The sequence below is a fragment of the Diabrotica undecimpunctata genome, chromosome 1 (assembly GCF_040954645.1).
Source record: "Diabrotica undecimpunctata isolate CICGRU chromosome 1, icDiaUnde3, whole genome shotgun sequence".
Lineage (NCBI taxonomy): Eukaryota > Metazoa > Arthropoda > Insecta > Coleoptera > Chrysomelidae > Diabrotica > Diabrotica undecimpunctata.
Genome location: NC_092803.1, coordinates 51047046 through 51065316, shown reverse-complemented (window position 1 = coordinate 51065316; position 18271 = coordinate 51047046). Strand labels below are relative to the sequence as shown.

The window sequence follows — 18271 nt, the reverse complement described above, 5'->3', positions numbered from 1 at the left end:
ATTTTTTTAATTTCTGCTTCTTCCGATCCCTCTATATTTAATTTGATTCCTAGTTATGTGAAGGTATTCACTTCATCCTCTACTCTTATTTAAGTTTCTGTTTGCTCTTGTTATGTTAGTATTTTTGTCCTTTATGTGTTTATTTCTAGTCTAATCTCTGTGACTGTTTTCTTAAGTTGTTGAATATTGCCGTCGCCTCCTCCGCTCTGCGGGACATTACATAAATATTATCGGCCTAAGTAGACAAACGGTTTGTTTGACATTACGTACCTAAGTCATTTTATATGAGGGTCGTTGCTGTTGTTAAGATCATCGTTGCTTCTACTATGTTTTTATAAATCTCAAAGACAGTAGAGTAAAGAGAAAACTAAAATCTAAATTTTCTTTGCTGTCTACCCCTATGGAAACGTCAAGATTTTGTAAAAACAGAAGCGTCCACCTTAAGAGAATTCAGCCATTTACCTTCTTCGTTGTACCATGAAATTGAGCTGGAGTATTACCACATCGTGAATGTTATATTATAAAAACAAAAAGAAGAAGAAGATTTAAGTTCGTTAACAGCTCTGTCGTAAACGTAAACATAACCTCAAATTTTAATAAAACAACTCAATGTAAAACAATAACAAAGTTTAGATTTTGATTATCTGATATAAAAAAGTTTGTCAAATAAAAATGGAAATGTAAGTAGTTAAAAAGTTGTTACAACATTTCACTGTTAATTTTCCTTTTTAGAGTTAATAGTAATTGTGCCTCATTTAGTAACTATGAGGTTTTAAAACATCTACAAACAATCAAAGACGGAAAAAGGAAACATATAGGACAACTTGCTACAATAACATACGAGGTAATATTCTACAATATTTAAAACATCACATCGAGATTACTTACCTAATTTTTAGACTATAAGATACTTGGAAAACACTCCTTCAAATGACCAGACTCGGGATACGATCAGGGATTGTATGAAGGATTTGGCTGCTTTCAACCTGAACAAAACTGAGATTTTAATGATTATTAATTCACCTCCGACAACAGCTTTGGAGATTCAGTTGGTTTGTATATTGCGAAATTATTAAATATTTAGTTATTAGATCAATTAGCATTTCATTAATTATAAGAATAGGTGTTTAGTAACTACTGAAGGCTGAAATTGGTTTTCATATATTATTTGAAAAAACTGGATTTAATCATTTTTGCAGATGTCTCTCATAAGAAAACAAATTAGTTATGTGTAGTATAAAAATGACAGTATTTGTATTTAATGTTCAGTCAGAATTTGGCTCCTACAATATTTAGTATTGATGACAATTAAAGTTAAGAGATGTATTTCTTTAGCATATAGATAAGCAACAAAATTTGACTTTTACATAAAGTACCTACTTAAATCTTTCGGGTGGACACAATATTTTTTTGTTTTGAATAAGTAAAAATGCATATCTGCAATTCTCAGAGTTTGCTGGTAAAATCTGTGAGGTGATATTATTTATAAGAAAAACAAGTAATTTAGTTTAATTGTATAATAAAAACAAAAGTTTGTAAACTCCTAGACTATCTACACATAATATTCAACCAATAATCTGTTGCCATATTGTTTTACATTCCAATTATCAAGTAATGTTTTTCTTCCTTCTCTGTATGCCATATCAAGTAAACTGAACATGTTTCTCAACTAGCTACTTTATTTTTAGATGGTTGAAGAAAGTGAGGAAAGGCTGACAGAGGAACAAGTTCAAGACATTTTGAATATAGTTGCCAGACATTTTCCACATATTGTAAAAGAACAACCAGAGGAAGACAATGAAGAAGAACCAGAGTGATTTGTTTATGAATTTTTTTTAGAGTAACTTTTGTAATAAATGCATATTTTTATACTTAACAAATTATTTTTTGCTGTGAATACATTGTTTTTACTATTACAACATTAATTATATGTTGTCCTCTAAAACCTTTTGTGCTTTTAGAATTTACATAGTATTACCCTTTATTTTCATTCAAAATAATTATTTGTCATTTTTAGGTAAAATTTTGACTTTCTCAAATAAAAGTGAATTTCACTTGTGAGTTCTTTTTCATGTATTTCCTATCTGTTTTACTGTTTCGGATATTGGTGACCATCATGGCAATCTTTATTTTTAATCATGACTTAGTTATGTAGAATTATTATAGTCCATCAGCTTAGCTTGCAGATTTTGACAGATCAATTGTCAGAAATCTACAAGGCAAAAATTCCTGCTTCTCACTATTAACACCTCAAATAAACTTACTGTTTCAGACTTCTTTCATTGAAAAAAGAAGGCCATAAATAATGGGAGTGTATACTCCCATAACTTTCGTTAAAAACTTTTATTTTGTTATTAAACTACATGTGAATATTTTTTTATTTAACCACTTAATGCAAAATTTACAGTTAAAAATAATCCATTTTTTTATTTCATAATTCGATTATGTAAGTTAAAAAAATATATTTTAAGGGGCATAATAAGGGTATTTTTCATGACAGGGACATTAAAAATATATATAATTTACTTCAATATATCCCCTTTGTTCATATTTAATTGTAGATTTATTCTGAGCTATATTTTACAAAAAATATTTAGTTTATCATTGAGCTCAGGTGTATTTCCAGAGATATGGAATAAAAGTTATATTACCCCAGTCCATAAAGATGGTAATAGAGAAAATATTGAAAACTACCGAGCTATATCTAAAATTTCAGTTTTCGCTAAATCTTTTGAAGGGATTGTAGCTGCAAAACTTGGTCCATTATTGAATCTTACTTTAATGCCCGACCAACATGATTTTATTCCAGGGCGTTCTACTACTACTAATCTTTTACTTTTACAAGAATTTTTGTTGGATGCTCTTGAAGGGTATGACCAGGTTGATGTAATTTACACCGACTTTTCAAAGGCATTCGATAGAGTTAATCATACTGTTCTAATGTCTAAACTTTATAATGCTATTTTACATGGAAGATTATTAGGCTGTATGGAGAGCTATCTCACAAATGGAACTCAAGTTGTAAAAATTAACCAATTTTTGTCATCTACTATCAATGTAACATCTGGTGTTCCACAGATGGACATTTATCTCCTCTGCTTTTTAATTGTTTTGTAAATGATACAAAAAGTTGTTTTTATCATAGTAATATTCTTCTCTATGCTGATGATCTAAAAATTTATAGTCATAAAAAATTCCAATGACTGTAGTTTATTACAGAATGATTTAAGTAGTTTATTGGATTGGTATAACTTACATGCCTTGAATTTGAACATAAATAAATGTAAGGTAATGCAATTTTTTAGAAACAAACATCTGATTTCATTTGAATACCATATTGGACCGAATATTTTAGAGGTAATCACAACATTTAAGGATCTTGGGGTAATTTTTGACCCTACAGTAATCTTCAGGGACCACTTTTCTGACGTTTCTAATAGATCCATGAAACTTTTAGGTTTCATGAAACGTAGCCTCTCTGAATTTGATAATATTTATTGTCTGAAAAATATTTACTGTTTCCTGATTAGATCGGTTTTGGAATATGGTAGTAATATTTGGTCTCCTCATTATAAATGCTACAAAGATCTGTTAGAAAGAGTACAGAAAAAGTTGTTAAGATTTATTGTAAATGAAATTGAATACATTGTTTTGCAATCTTTACTTAAATTGCCTACTCTTGAAGAAAGGCGAATATTGCTAGATGTAGCATTAATATATAAATTAATCCGAGGAGGCATTGATGCTAGTGCTCTTTTGGAAAAGGTTTACTTCTGTACTCCCTGTAGAGACACCAGATCCCAAGACTTAATTTATTTAGAATTTCATAATCAAACTTATACTGTAAATACACCCTTACAGAGAATGTGTAGAAATGCAGATAAATTTAATAGTATTGATTTTTTTCATTTATCATTAAGTACTATTAAGAATAAGATCGAAAATACCTTTTTATGTAATCACATTGTGTTTTAATAGAATGGCAAATCCGTAAATAAACATTACATTACATATAATTTATAATAGTGTTTGTAATTAGTCAATGAAATATTTTTACTTTAAAAAATTTAATATGTATGTATAATCAAAAGCAAATACATATCAGGGACGTAGAATTATAGTAGGGTGTAAATAAAAAAAATTAAAAAAAAAGGTCATAAAACATTTAAATAATGAAAATAAACTAAACTGCAAATGTAACACAAAAATATCTACTACCTGACAGAAAGAAATAAAAATAGACTTAAGTACAGCTACATCTAAAACTCGATGTAAACTGTAAAAAGGACAAAAAATACTAATTCTAATTCTTAGAAAAAAATGTCAAAAATAAAAAAATTAAATAAAAATAATATAATAAATTTGTCATAACTGGATCAGAAACAGTCATAAAACATTTGAATAGCGCTGTACTGTGGTTGACAATGTTAGACACAGGCAAGTCCCGAATTTACTGAAAAAACAATCTGTGTCAGACACAGGATAATGAATTAAGTGGTTAAATATTGGCTATAAGCATGTACACTTGGTTGTACAGTAATTTCCAGCCACTGTTAGTGTCAAAATTTAACCAACCTAACAAAAAATAATTACTAGGCACTGTGATCAGCAAACTGAGTATACCAGTTTTTTTTTTGTTATAGACACCAAAGACCCCAATTAGAGTAGTTTGTGCAATAAAGATGACATGCATTTTGTATTTTAATCATTTGTACAGAATGACATAACTTGCAATTTTTTTTAATAAACTTTAAATATAATTGTTTATGTACAATCTTTATATTAATAATGACATTGACATAAATGCCACACTGACATGACTTACGAAATAAAAGAATTGCCAATGAAGATATTTAACTGTTAAATCCACATCTAATTGGAAATTTAAACTTCACTAAAATAAAACAACAACTGCGAACAAATAGTTTAATTTGTTATTATGACTTAGAAGTTAATCTTAAAAAAATATAAATAGTTTATCTCTTTTGGTCACCCAAGTCTTCAATGAGATCCTCATCAATCTAAAAAGACAGAAATTAATACTAAAAATGTCTTAAAAATTGAATCACTTACTTCAGGCCACTTCTCTGGAATAACATCAAACAAGTCATCTTTAACATCTCCTTGAATAACAATTTCATCATCACCTGTGACTGATGAACCACATGCAAATTTTGTACCAAAGAATTTGGCTGCCACTTTCAAATCAATATCTGAAAAAAGATAGAATAGATAGATTGAAAAAGAAAAGATATTGTTCTAAAAAAAAGCAAAGATATTGTTTTGAAACAGTTTTTATGCCACTCAGCATTATATCAAGAAATATAGACTTCATAGAAGGCCAACGCTTTGAAACAAGCTTTGTTCTCGTTTTAAAATGTTGGTATTGATTTTAAGATGAAATTGTGTGAGTGATTAGGAGATGAAACTCTACCCTCTATGTGTAGGATCAAATCCCACCCCACATCAAATAATTTTTTATTTCTTGTTTATTGTTAATTTGATATAGAAATAAATATAGATTGTATGTATTTATAAAACAAATAAATAAAAACTTGTAAATAATTTATCAAATCTGCTTCAGCCAATATATCTAACAATGTAATCATTTTAATTATAATATTGTAATAAAATGACTTATTGTCTGAATACAAAGTGCAAGATCCCACTGCAGGATCACTCTCACATTTTTACATACCTTTAAAATTCAGAGAATACATTGGTAATAGGTTGCCAGTCAAAAAGTGGCCGCAAATATTTTTAATTCTTTAAAAACTTTATTTAATTCTTTATTTTTTAAATAAAATATGCTGCCCATGACATATATGCATGTTTTTTATATGTATTCAATTAAAGCTAATTTTTTCTTAATAAGATGATATAGGGTTGCCTGAGAAGAAATGGTCACACATTAGGGTTGAGAGCTTTTAAAAATGTGAGGTATCAAAGATGAAGTAAAATAGAGTTAAGGTGCAAGAACATATGCTTTAAAAACTCACACAACTGACAATTCAAACCAGTAGCGTTGCACGCTAGCTGTCTTTTATTTTATCTATGATACCTCACTTTTTAACAGATGGAAACAATAATTTTCAACCATTTAGTCTCAGGCAAACATATATCATCATATTAAGAAAAAAATTAGGTTTAATGTGATACAAAAAACAAGTACATACATCATGAGCAGCATATTTTATTAAAAAAATAAATTAACGAAATAAAATTTTTGTCAAAAATTAATCACTATTGATTGAATTAAAAATATTTGCTGCCACTTTTTGACTGGCAACCTAGTATCAATGTATTCTCCTAATTTCAAATGTATGTGCAATTGAGAGGTTGATTAACTAAATTATGAAAGTAGTGATCCTGCAGTGAGATTTTAGACTAATAGTATGTGTTCAATGGAAACCAAACAGGAATGTAGCAGATTATTTTCCATCAGGATTAAGATTTGACAAAACATTTTGTCATTTTGAGATTAAAAGTTTATTTTACAATAAAAAACTGAATACTGAAACTTCTAAAATAAAATGTATATACTATTTTTTATTTGGAGAAGCTGTTTGTTGTTATAGCCAGTCATACTGAAACTAATTGGCTAATTGCACATCTTCCATTCATATAACGCTCTGGCTTTTAATGTTAATGACTACTTATGTAGGTAGAACCGAAAACTTTACATACTCTCCGAAGCACAGTGGTGACAGCTAAATTAGAAACTGAAAACTTTCTGGTGTCTACCAGTATCATACCCTGACTTTCCGGCTTGGTAAGCAGTATCTAGCCACAGAGTTATGGCCACCACCAGAGTACATACTTTTTATTGCTTTAAAATGAAACAATGAGTATTGACTTCCATCAGAGACTACTGAATATATAATACAATTTTCTTGTGTTTTATGAAATTAGCTCTGATCTGATGATTATATCAAAGTATAAATCAAATGGTTTTGCTTTAGTGAAATTAAAGCATGATTAATAAAATCACAAACATTGATTGCCATTATAAATAAATGAATGTATGGCACGATTTTTTTGTGTGCATGACAAATTTGACTATCTGATCTATTAAGAGTACTTATTATAAGTTCAAATATCATTGCCTACAGAAACCCCATATTTTAGGTGAACCTATGAATTTCTTATAATTATTTTTTGTAATAAAGTGTAATAAACCAATATACCAAAAAAAATCAACCTGGAGTTCAAATCTCTGAACTATAAGAATAACAATCATATGTTTTAATAGCGCCCCTATCGACTGGCCTACAATTCTTTCTTATTTACATTTAAAATGGAGAGCATTGTCTCCATAAGTGTTAATATTTTAAGAGTGTCTATACTATTTCATTGCTTGTAGTCAAGAAATTGTGATGATACTTTAATTCAACTCACTTTTTGCATTTAAATAATATAAAATCATTTAAAATAATCTTACCAAAACTACTCAATCCTGTAACTACAGTAACAGACTTCTTTTTGCCTCTTGGAGCTCTCGAAACACAAACTTGTTTGGGACCATCCTCCTTTTTTTTTGTTTTGATCATACCCTTGCCTCCGCGTTTCTGTCTTTTCTTCTCTTCTTCGACCGGATTATCATCGCCAATTTTTACTTTTTCGAATTCTGATGGTAAATTAACTTCTAGCCAGTGCTTGCACTTTTCATATTCGGGATAGTACTCACAGTACTATAAAAACAAAATAGCTTGAATTAAAAACATTACAACCCTTTAGGAACACATGTTATATTCAGTGATAAGAACAAAATATATTAAGCTATATGAGTTTATGTTCCATCGGATATAAATACATGGACCTACCTCAATTGGCATTGAACAATTACCGCAATACACAACTTGTAAGGGGTACGTAATTCCTTCTCTTGGACCTTGTTTCAATTTCTCTTCAACAGACATATTTTGGTTATAAAAATACTACAAATTTCAGTAAAAAATTGAATTTCTAGCATCAACCACAGTTTTCAACTAAAATAACCTCAACCTTTTAGAAATAAATGTCAATGTCATAATTTTGGTAACTGAATACTGAAAAGATTTTAAATTTAGCGGCAAAAAGATATTTTCCTTATTATGTCTACCTTTTTCTTTTATAGTTAAAATTCTGCTTTTATTCTTAGTTGTTAGTTATTTTGAGTTTTGATCTTTTTTTGTAGAATATTATTTATATTTTGCCGATAATAGTACATGTTGGATTTAGGATGAATTTAGGTTTTTCTTTGTTTATATTTTGTTTTTTAAATGTTATCAAGTGAATATAAAAAATGAATTTATTATTTTTACATAAAAATATTAAGTAGTGATACTTTAAAAAAAATTTAATTCTATTTATATAATTTTAGTTTGTTTGCGCCACCTATACAGTAAACATGAAACTAGTAGAAAACGTGAAAACGGTGAAAACTGTAACACTAAAGAGTAAAATTTCCACTGATAATTTTGTAAAAATACGTCTTAAGGGTCATGATATGGTCACCAATGGTCAGTTGGTTTCAGAATTTGGTCAAGTATTTTATTTTTTTTTATTGAGGATTAAAAGTTTTTAAGGACAAAAATAATATGTTGGCAACGATCTCATTGACAAAAATCTATAAAACAAATGACTGTATTTGGCTGAAAAATGGTCAGCTATATTGAACAATTGGTCTTGTTTTTGCCATTAAAAATTTTAAATATAACAGGAAACCAATTTTTGAAAGCATAGCTTTCTTACTGCGGGCTACGGACGGACGGTGGATTGCGCAGAGGTATGATAAAATAAAAATGACCAAAAAAAATAAAATGAAACGACTGTAGTAATAACACATCGCGTTATCACACACTACGTGTAGTAGTAAACGCGGTCCAATGCGTGTTTCTTAATAAAATAATATAAAATAAAATGAAATTAAATAATATATATATATATATATATATATATATATATATATATATATATATATATATATATATATAATACTATTACCAGAATTAATATTAAACTCAACAGTCTTCCGGGTTGAACCGCGTCGATGTGGTCTTCTTCGGGATTTCCTAGGTCTCGTTCTCCCGATCCCACAGACACTACTGCACTGATCACTAACCAATGCATTCCTGCCACTGGGGACAGAGGACGGTTCATTTATACCTTCGATGGTGACGTGGTTCGAGTGCAGGTTAGCGTGGGGATTGGCGCGGGGGTTGGCGTGAACATTTCTGACAGTAGGATTTTGATTCACGGGTGGAGCGGACGATATTTTCTTTATGAGAGGTCTCCATGTCGAAGGTAACCGTATGCCTTCATCACTTTTATTGAGACCATTTGGCCTTTTTTCAATTTCTATGACTTTTCGGATAATTCTTGGTTTATAGAAGCGGATGGCGGCTATGGTTCTGGAGTTTTCAAAATCAATTTTGTGACCTGTATGAAGATGGCGTTGACCTAGAACTGAAATTGAATCGAAATTGCGAACGTGTTTGGCCATGATGATGGTCAAACCAATAGAAAGAGGATCAGTAGGAAGACCACGAAAACGATGGAGCGACAACTAATTGGAGGCACATTGACAAACAGACAGAGCCATGTCTACATAAAAAGAAAAAGAAAATAAAAAACAGAAAGGACTACAAAAACTGTGGAATGAAATACTTTCTGAAGAGTTTTATTTTTCACCAGACGTGTTTGAATATCAACCAAGTGACTCGGATTCAGCTAGTTATGATGAGCCAATATCCCCAAAGAAACGTCAAAGTTTAGTTATTGGATTCACGTTTTAAAACAGATATGACTTTCAAATCAACCAGTTCTCAACAATCAATAGCAGAAGAGTTTTGTTTAAGAGAAATTGAACAGACGTTCAATGTAGCAGAAGCAAATCTGTCAGAACAGTATTTTTTCCTGATAATGTATAACAGATTTCAAACCTAAATGCCACGTGATATTAAAAAGTCTATTGAGGTTGTTATTGATCAACATACAATCTTTCTCGAATCTGACGACAATACTATTACGACTAATGTAGAAATGTTACAATCAACCCAATGGGGATCTGTGACCGGAAATAATTTTAAAAACTTTGTATTTTCAGAAGAAAATCCAGGGATCCGTAGTTCTATATATGATAAAAAATATAATATGACTCCATACGACTTTTATAAACTTTTGATTTATGATGACATAATTGAGCTCTTTACAAACGAAACTAATCGATATGGAAATGGAAATAATACGCATACAATCATGGAAAGGTACAAAACCAGAAGAAATGGAAAAGTATTTGGGGCTAATAATGTGGATGAGACTTGTTCATCTTCCTACAATTTCTTCATACTGGTCCAAAAAGTTCGTATATAAAAATGAACTTTGTTAGCTAATGTCAAGAAATCGTTTTCAATTACTTCTAAATTAAATAACTGGCACGTCGCTGACAACGAAGCTGTTATAGAAAGCTCAAAAAAATTTTCAAATGCCAATTATACCATCAGAATTTTTATGTATTGATGAAACTTTGGTATCATTTAAACGGCGATTAAAATTTAAACAGTACATTAGTAATCCTCCTACTTCACATTCCTTGAGCCCTTTTCAAAGCGTAGTAACACTCTAAATATTATTGGCTTGCTGCCTCCATTGGGTACGATCCTGTGCCATATGCACGGCTTCATGTACTGATTTTCTTACCAGAGTTTTCATTTGGTCTGTCCATCCTGTTGGAGATCTTCCTCTTGGTCTTCGGCCTTCTACCTTTCTTTCTACTACCAATAGTTCCATGGTCCCCATTCTTCTAGCTATGTGGCCAAAGTAAATTAGGTATGCTCGTTTTACTTCTTTTAATAGCCTGTCATTTATATGAAGCTCTTCCAGAACTGACAGGTTGGTTCTATGTTCTCTCCAGGACACGTGTAGAATTCTTTTACATATCCACATTTAGAAGGGTTCGATCTTTTTCCTACAGATTTTTTTTGAGTGTCCATGTTTCAGCTGCGTTTGTAGCAATGGGAAAAATAAGGGCATTGACCAACCTGAGCTTAGTATTCCTTGTTATTGTTCCGTCTTTCCATATTTTAATCAGTTTAGCTGTAGCGGTTGGGGCCATTGCTAGTCTACGCTTGATTTTTGTGGAGCAATCGCCATTGTTGGTTATCAGGTAGTCCAAGTATACAAATCTGTCTACCACTACGAAATTTGCCGCTTGGTGTATGTACGGTAAATTATTATTTGCTCTGTCTACGATCAATATTTTTGTTTTTCTTGTATTGTGTTGACATGGGCAGTGCTTGAATCTCTAGAAAATGCATGTATAGATTCAAGATACACTAACATAATTAAAAATATATATGAAAATGCCACCATGATGATAAAGCTGGACGAAAGCACAAAAACTAATCCCATAAGACTACAACGCGGAGTAAGACAAGGAGACACCATCTCTCCCAAACTATATACCCTTGCTCTAGAAGACATTTTTAAGAAACTAGAATGGAACAACAAGGGTATCAACGTCGACGGATCATACTTAAACCACTTGAGATTCGCAGATGACATAGTTTTAATAGCCGATAATATCAAAGAACTAAATGAAATGTTACAACAATTAAATGCAGTTTCAGGAGCGGTAGCCTTAAAAATAAACTACAGTAAAACAAAAATACTGAGCCGAGACCAGACAAATATAACAATACAAAATTATACTGTTACGTAAAAATATGAGTCATAGTTTTAACCTTTAAAACATGTTTTTAATCTAATATGTTGTAGAGTTTACGAGAGGCCTCGATTTACCTGAGCGACCTTCCAGAAGCGATGCGAGGGAAATCCAGTTTGCCTTTACCGTTTCGCCATCGAAGGTTTTAGACTATTCGAGATAACGGCACTGGTATATAATAACGGAACTTTATTTGGAAGGGACAGTTAATAAAGAAGATTCGCGCTCGTGATATTATTGTTACGCTCGCCTACTAATAAATTATTGTATATGTAGTGATAAATAAACTTATATAAATTATCGTGCCTTTTAATAAATTAAAGTAGGAACAAGATAATAAATTAGTAAAGACATTATAAATTAAAGACATAACAATTAATAAATTCACAACAAATGGTGTCAGAGTGAGATCGAACATAAATTAGACTTATAATAATAATACAAGTGAATATAAAATAAATTGTGAACATGGCTACGATTTATGAGCTCACAGTTACGGATTTAAGAAGGCATCTTGAAGATAGGGAATTAGCTTCTACCGGGAAAAAGGCTGATTTAGTTCAACGACTAAAGAACGCTTTAAAAGAAGAAGGTTTGGATCCGGAAACTTATATATTTGAAGACAAGCATATTGCTGTTATCTCGTCGATTTCGAAAGTTTCTGGTGACATCGCATCATTAGAGAACAAAGTTTCCTGTGACATCGCATCATTGGAGAATAAAGTTTCTGGCGATATTTCGAAAGTTTCTGGTGACATCGCATCATTGGAGAACAAAGTATCCGGCGACATCGCTTCATTAGAAAACAAAGTTTCTAACGAGATTTCTTCTCTGGAAAGTAAAGTTTCTGCTAACATCTCTAAAGTCACTTCTGAGATGTCTGCCCTCGACGATAGAATGTCTTCGTTAAAAGACCAAGTTGCTGCCGATATGTTGGCCTTCGAAGAAAAGATTAAAGAGATGGAAAGGAAGATGGAGGAAACAGGGACAGCAGAGAGAGGAAACAATCCAATTACAGTGGAGACAAAAGAAGAGGAGACGAAATGTAAGTTGGAAACACGGCCGAAATTTGAAGGAAGTGGAGGTTGTGTCCATGTGAAAGTCCCAACTTTCGATGGAAAATCGTCATGGAACAACTACATGAAACAGTTCGAATCAGCCGCAAGAGCAAATGGATGGTCTGAAAAAGAAAAGGCGGTAAACCTGACTATCGCTCTTCGAGGAGATGCCTTAGATGTGCTTCAGACCATAGCAGTAGAGGAGACCGATGATTTCGAACAACTGAAGAAGAGGTTAAATATGCGATATGGCCACGAACATTTGGAGCATGTATATCAGTCACAGCTTAAAAATCGTAGACAGAAGAAAGATGAGGCTCTTCAAGAATATGAGGTAGATATTGCCAGATTAGTACGATATGCTTATCCAACAGCTCCCGAAGACATGATGGAAAAATTGGCCGTTCAAACGTTTATTGATGGTCTTCGTGATCATGAAATGCAGAGAACACTGCGATTAGCTCGTCACAAGACGCTGGTTGATGTCCTATCCGCCGCCCTCGAATACGAGTCAGCTACGCAGGCCTCTGGCGGGTACAGTAAAGTTAGGACTGTAAAAGAGGAAGGAGATGAAGATAAACTTGACCAGCTCGTTAATATGATGAAAAGCATGACATACAAGAAAACGAAGACCATCAGATGCTGGAATTGTGGCGAAATAGGACACGTACGAAGCTCCTGTAAGCACCCTAGGTACGACGCAAATCAAGAAACTCACCATCAGGAAAACTAGAACGGGTCAGCCTTAGGGGGGCAGCTTCGACCCAGAACTTTTCCAAAGACCCTCTCATACTAATAGCTTCTTTGAAATGTCGTGAAGATAGTGTATATGTAGATGGAGACATAAATGGTAAAAAGCATACGTTGTTGGTGGATACCGGAGCGACCAGAACCATTATACGCCCGACAGTTATAAACAGCCGAAAGAAACTGTTACCAACGAGGTTACGACTTCGGACCGCTACAGGTGAAAATGCCAACATTCATGGAGAAATCCAGGTACAATTGGGAATTGGGGCAGAAAAGTTTGTCCATACTGTTATAGTTGCTGACATCGAAGAGGATGTTATATTAGGAATGGACGTAATGAATATGCATGGATTCCAATTGGATTTTAAGAATAAGGTAATCAAAGTTGGCAACGAGGAGGTATTTCTCCATCCACATAATGACAACACTGTGCAAGCAGCCATTACAGAAGATACAGTCGTGCCTGCGAGAAGCGAAACGATCATAGTAGCGCGACTACAGGGAATTGTAGACGAAGGGAGACCTGTTATGATGGAGCCTTGGAACCACGACGATGAGGTTGGCCGTGGAATCATAATTGGAAAGGAATTGGTGACTTCGGCTAAAGAAATTCCTGTGAGACTTATCAATGTCAACGACTACCCAGTGACCATAAAGAAAGAGACAAAAGTAGGAACTTGTGTACCTGTGACATCCATAATTCGTCAGGCGACAACATCTGATAATTCCAACGACAAATTCGACCAAATGGTTGCAGTTGCAGGACAGTCTCTAAATCAGATGGAGAAAAGGAAATTAAGGGAATTTCTTCGGCAGTATCGTGATATTTTCGTACCGAAAGGAGGAAAGACGGGAAGAACTACCGTTGTTAAGCATAAAATTGATACTGGTAATGCTAAGCCAATTCGTCAAACAGCTCGACGATTACCACAGGCGAAGAGAGAGGAAGCTGAAACGATTGTTCAGGAAATGAAGAAAGACGGGGTGATAGAACCTTCTACGAGTCCATGGGTCTCTCCGGTGGTCCTGGTTAAGAAGAAAGACGGAACGACGAGGTTCTGTGTGGATTACCGTTTGCTGAACAACGTTACCAAGAAAGATAGTTATCCTCTGCCTCGGATCGATGACACATTGGACACATTGGCTGGAAGTAAATTGTTTTCTACTTTAGATTTGAAGTCTGGATACTGGCAGGTAGAAATGGACCCAGTCGATAAAGAAAAGACAGCCTTCACCACAGGATCTGGATTGTGGCAATTCAACGTTATGCCATTTGGTCTTTGTAATGCTCCTGCGACATTTGAGAGGCTTATGGAAAATGTGTTGAGAGGGTTATCTTGGAAAACATGCCTGGTTTATTTAGATGACATAATCGTCTTGGGGGAGACATTCGAAGATCATTTGAGGAATTTAGAAAACGTTTTTAATCGACTTAAAGCTGCCCAATTGATGCTAAACCCCAAGAAGTGCCAGCTATTTCAAGGTAAAGTCAATTATCTGGGTCATATAGTCAGTAAAGAAGGAGTGGCCGTGGATAAGGGAAAAATCGATTCCATTAAGGAATGGCCAAAACCAACTGACAAACATCAAGTGAGAAGTTTTCTTGGACTATGTACTTACTACCGGAGGTTTATTAAGAAGTTTGCAGATATCGCTAAGCCATTAACGCGACTTACAGAGGAAGCAAGAGAATACCGCTGGGATATAGACTGCCAAAATGCCTTTGAAACGTTGAAAAAGCATTTAATAACAGCACCAATTTTAGGGTATCCACTGCCAGAAGGAGAGTTCATCTTAGATACAGATGCAAGTAATGTGGGAATTGGAGGAGTGCTGTCTCAGATTCAAGGAGGACAGGAACGAGTCCTCGGATATTTTAGTAAAGTTCTTTCAAAACCTGAGCGGAATTATTGCGTCACGAGAAGAGAACTTCTGGCAGTAGTGAAATCAGTAGAGCACTTCTATCAATACCTCTATGGAAGGAAGTTTTTAATCCGAACCGACCATGCCGCCCTTAAGTGGTTGATGCAGTTTAAGAATCCAGAGGGTCAGATAGCCAGGTGGATCGAACGACTCCAAGAATACGATTTTAAGATTGAGCACCGAGCCGGAGTTAGCCACAGAAACGCTGATTCTCTTTCCAGACGGCCATGCCCAGCAGAGTGTCCCCACTGCAACAAAACGGAATCCAAGGAAGCAGCAGTGCTAAGAACGACGATTGTCAACGACGACTGGACGCCTACTAAGATAAGGGAAGAACAAGAGAGAGATCCAGTTATACAGAAAATCCGAAAATGGAAAGAGGAAAACCGTCGACCACCTTGGCAGGAAATATCAAACCTATGCTCAGTAGTTAAGACGTATTGGGCCCAGTGGGACTCATTTATCATCGAAGATGGCTTGCTCAAACGAGTCCTGGAAAATGATGACGGTTCAGAGAAGAGAAGACAGTTGGTGATCCCAAAGAGCAGAATAGCCGAAGTACTTCGTCAGTTACACGACAGTCCATCGGGAGGGCATTTTGGTGTAAGGAAAACCCTTCAGCGAATTCGGGAACGGTTTTATTGGATGAACAGTTCCGACGACGTAAAAGACTGGTGTAAGAAATGTACTATTTGTGCTACGAGTAACGGGCCTCACCGGAAAAGGAGAGCTCCTATGAGACAATATAATGTTGGAAGCCCGTTTGAAAGAATAGCTTTGGACATTGCAGGGCCATTTCCAGAAAGTGAAAATGGGGGCAAGTACATGTTGGTAGTAATGGATTACTTCACTAAGTGGGTCGAGATTTACGCACTTCCAGACCAGAAGGCCGCCACCGTTGCAGATAAGTTGATCCAAGAATATATCAGCCGATTTGGAGTGCCTTTGGAGATCCATAGTGACCAAGGCAGGAACTTCGAAAGTGATCTATTCCAAGGAATATGTGATAGACTAGGCATGAAGAAAACAAGAACTACCGCGTATCATCCGCAATCGGATGGTATGGTAGAACGAATGAATAGGACAGTTGGCAAGTATTTGACAAAGATGGTGTCCGATCATCAGCGAGACTGGGACCAATACCTTCCGTTCTTCACAATGGCCTACAGATCTGCTGTTAACGAATCAACGGGCCAGACACCAGCCAGAGTCCTATTCGGACGCGAAATGCGACTACCTTGTGATCTAGAATTTGGGTGTCGACCTGGAGAAGATGTAGCAGGTGAAGATTATGTGATCGAATTACGAAGAAGAATGGACGATGTACATGAGTTGGTCCGTTCCCACCTTCAGATCGCTAGCGACCGAATGAAGAAACGGTACGATACACAAGCCGAAAAGGGTTGCTTTAAGAAGAACGACAAAGTATGGCTGTATAATCCCAAGAAGCGAAAAGGTTGTTCTCCCAAATTGCAGCAGTTTTGGGAAGGTCCATACCTCATCATGGAGAAGATCAACGATGTCATCTACCGAATAAGCAAGATTCCGAGGGGAAAGCCGATGATAGTACACCATAACCGGTTGGCATCTTTCGAAGGTGACCACGACGTAGATGAAGAAGTGGAAGTAAACCAAGTCCAAGATGTGTTTGACCTCACGTTTGAGGAATTCATGGGTGCCTATGGAGGTACCGGTAAAGCGAGACATGGTGTTACCACTGAAGAAAAGCAAGATCTACTCGAGCTCCCCGATGACTACTCGCTGGCCCTTACCATCCCGGCCAGTATCAAAGACGCACCAGGGTTGGCATCCGTCTTTCGAAGGAAGTTTGGTCGAGTTGCAGAACTTCAATGCCAAGTGCCAGCTCCCGGTAAAACCTTGAAACTCCAAGATGCATCACGTTACCTTTTCTACCTGGTAACAAAAGACACTGCCCGTGACCAACCTACCTACCGAGATGTATGGGAAGCCTTACTTCAATTGAGAGGGCACGTACTAGAGTCCGACGTGCAAAAGTTAGCCATGCCAAAGTTGGAGTGCCGCCAATTAGATTGGAGGGTTATCCGAAATATGGTGGAGGAGATCTTTAAAGACACCGAAGTCCAGGTGTTAGTCTGTTGCAATCCGCATAGTTACTGGTGCGGAGAGAAAACCGTCCCTTGTCATTTTTATACAACTGGAAGTTGTAAAAGAGGGTCCAGTTGCCGATACCAGCATACCGTTCCAGTTCTAGTCCCAACAAGGTTCCAGGAGGAACCATCTTTTGAGAGGGGGGCAATGTTACGTAAAAATATGAGTCATAGTTTTAACCTTTAAAACATGTTTTTAATCTAATATGTTGTAGAGTTTACGAGAGGCCTCGATTTACCTGAGCGACCTTCCAGAAGCGATGCGAGGGAAATCCAGTTTGCCTTTACCGTTTCGCCATCGAAGGTTTTAGACTATTCGAGATAACGGCACTGGTATATAATAACGGAACTTTATTTGGAAGGGACAGTTAATAAAGAAGATTCGCGGTCGTGATATTATTGTTACGCTCGCCTACTAATAAATTATTGTATATGTAGTGATAAATAAACTTATATAAATTATCGTGCCTTTTAATAAATTAAAGTAGGAACAAGATAATAAATTAGTAAAGACATTATAAATTAAAGACATAACAATTAATAAATTCACAACAATACCATAGAAAATGTTGAACATTATGTACAGTGTTGTACGAATTAATGTGAACAAACAGAATTAATTTGTAAATATGATTTATTTAGGCCAAAGGTAAATTTAAGTACACTTACATGAGATTTTTTCATTAAATAGTATTTAATATGTCCCC

The 18271-nt window shown here is 34.6% G+C and overlaps 2 protein-coding genes across 2 annotated transcripts; one reads left to right on the top strand and one right to left on the bottom strand.

Annotated features, from left to right (window-relative positions):
* Positions 1-565: 565 nt before the first annotated feature.
* Positions 566-1919, top strand: Polr3I (RNA polymerase III subunit I). The gene is made up of 4 exons (XM_072528561.1): positions 566-680; positions 733-844; positions 900-1052; positions 1689-1919. Exons 1-4 carry the CDS (start codon positions 673-675, stop codon positions 1815-1817), a joined length of 402 nt encoding a protein of 133 aa, XP_072384662.1. The 5' UTR covers positions 566-672; the 3' UTR covers positions 1818-1919.
* A 2993-nt stretch (positions 1920-4912) lies between these two features.
* DENR (density-regulated protein) lies at positions 4913-8033 on the bottom strand. Its single transcript, XM_072528558.1, has 4 exons — positions 7824-8033; positions 7442-7691; positions 5074-5213; positions 4913-5021 (listed from the first exon to the last, which is right to left on the bottom strand). Exons 1-4 carry the CDS (start codon positions 7917-7919, stop codon positions 4977-4979), a joined length of 531 nt encoding a protein of 176 aa, XP_072384659.1. The 5' UTR covers positions 7920-8033; the 3' UTR covers positions 4913-4976.
* Positions 8034-18271: the final 10238 nt, after the last annotated feature.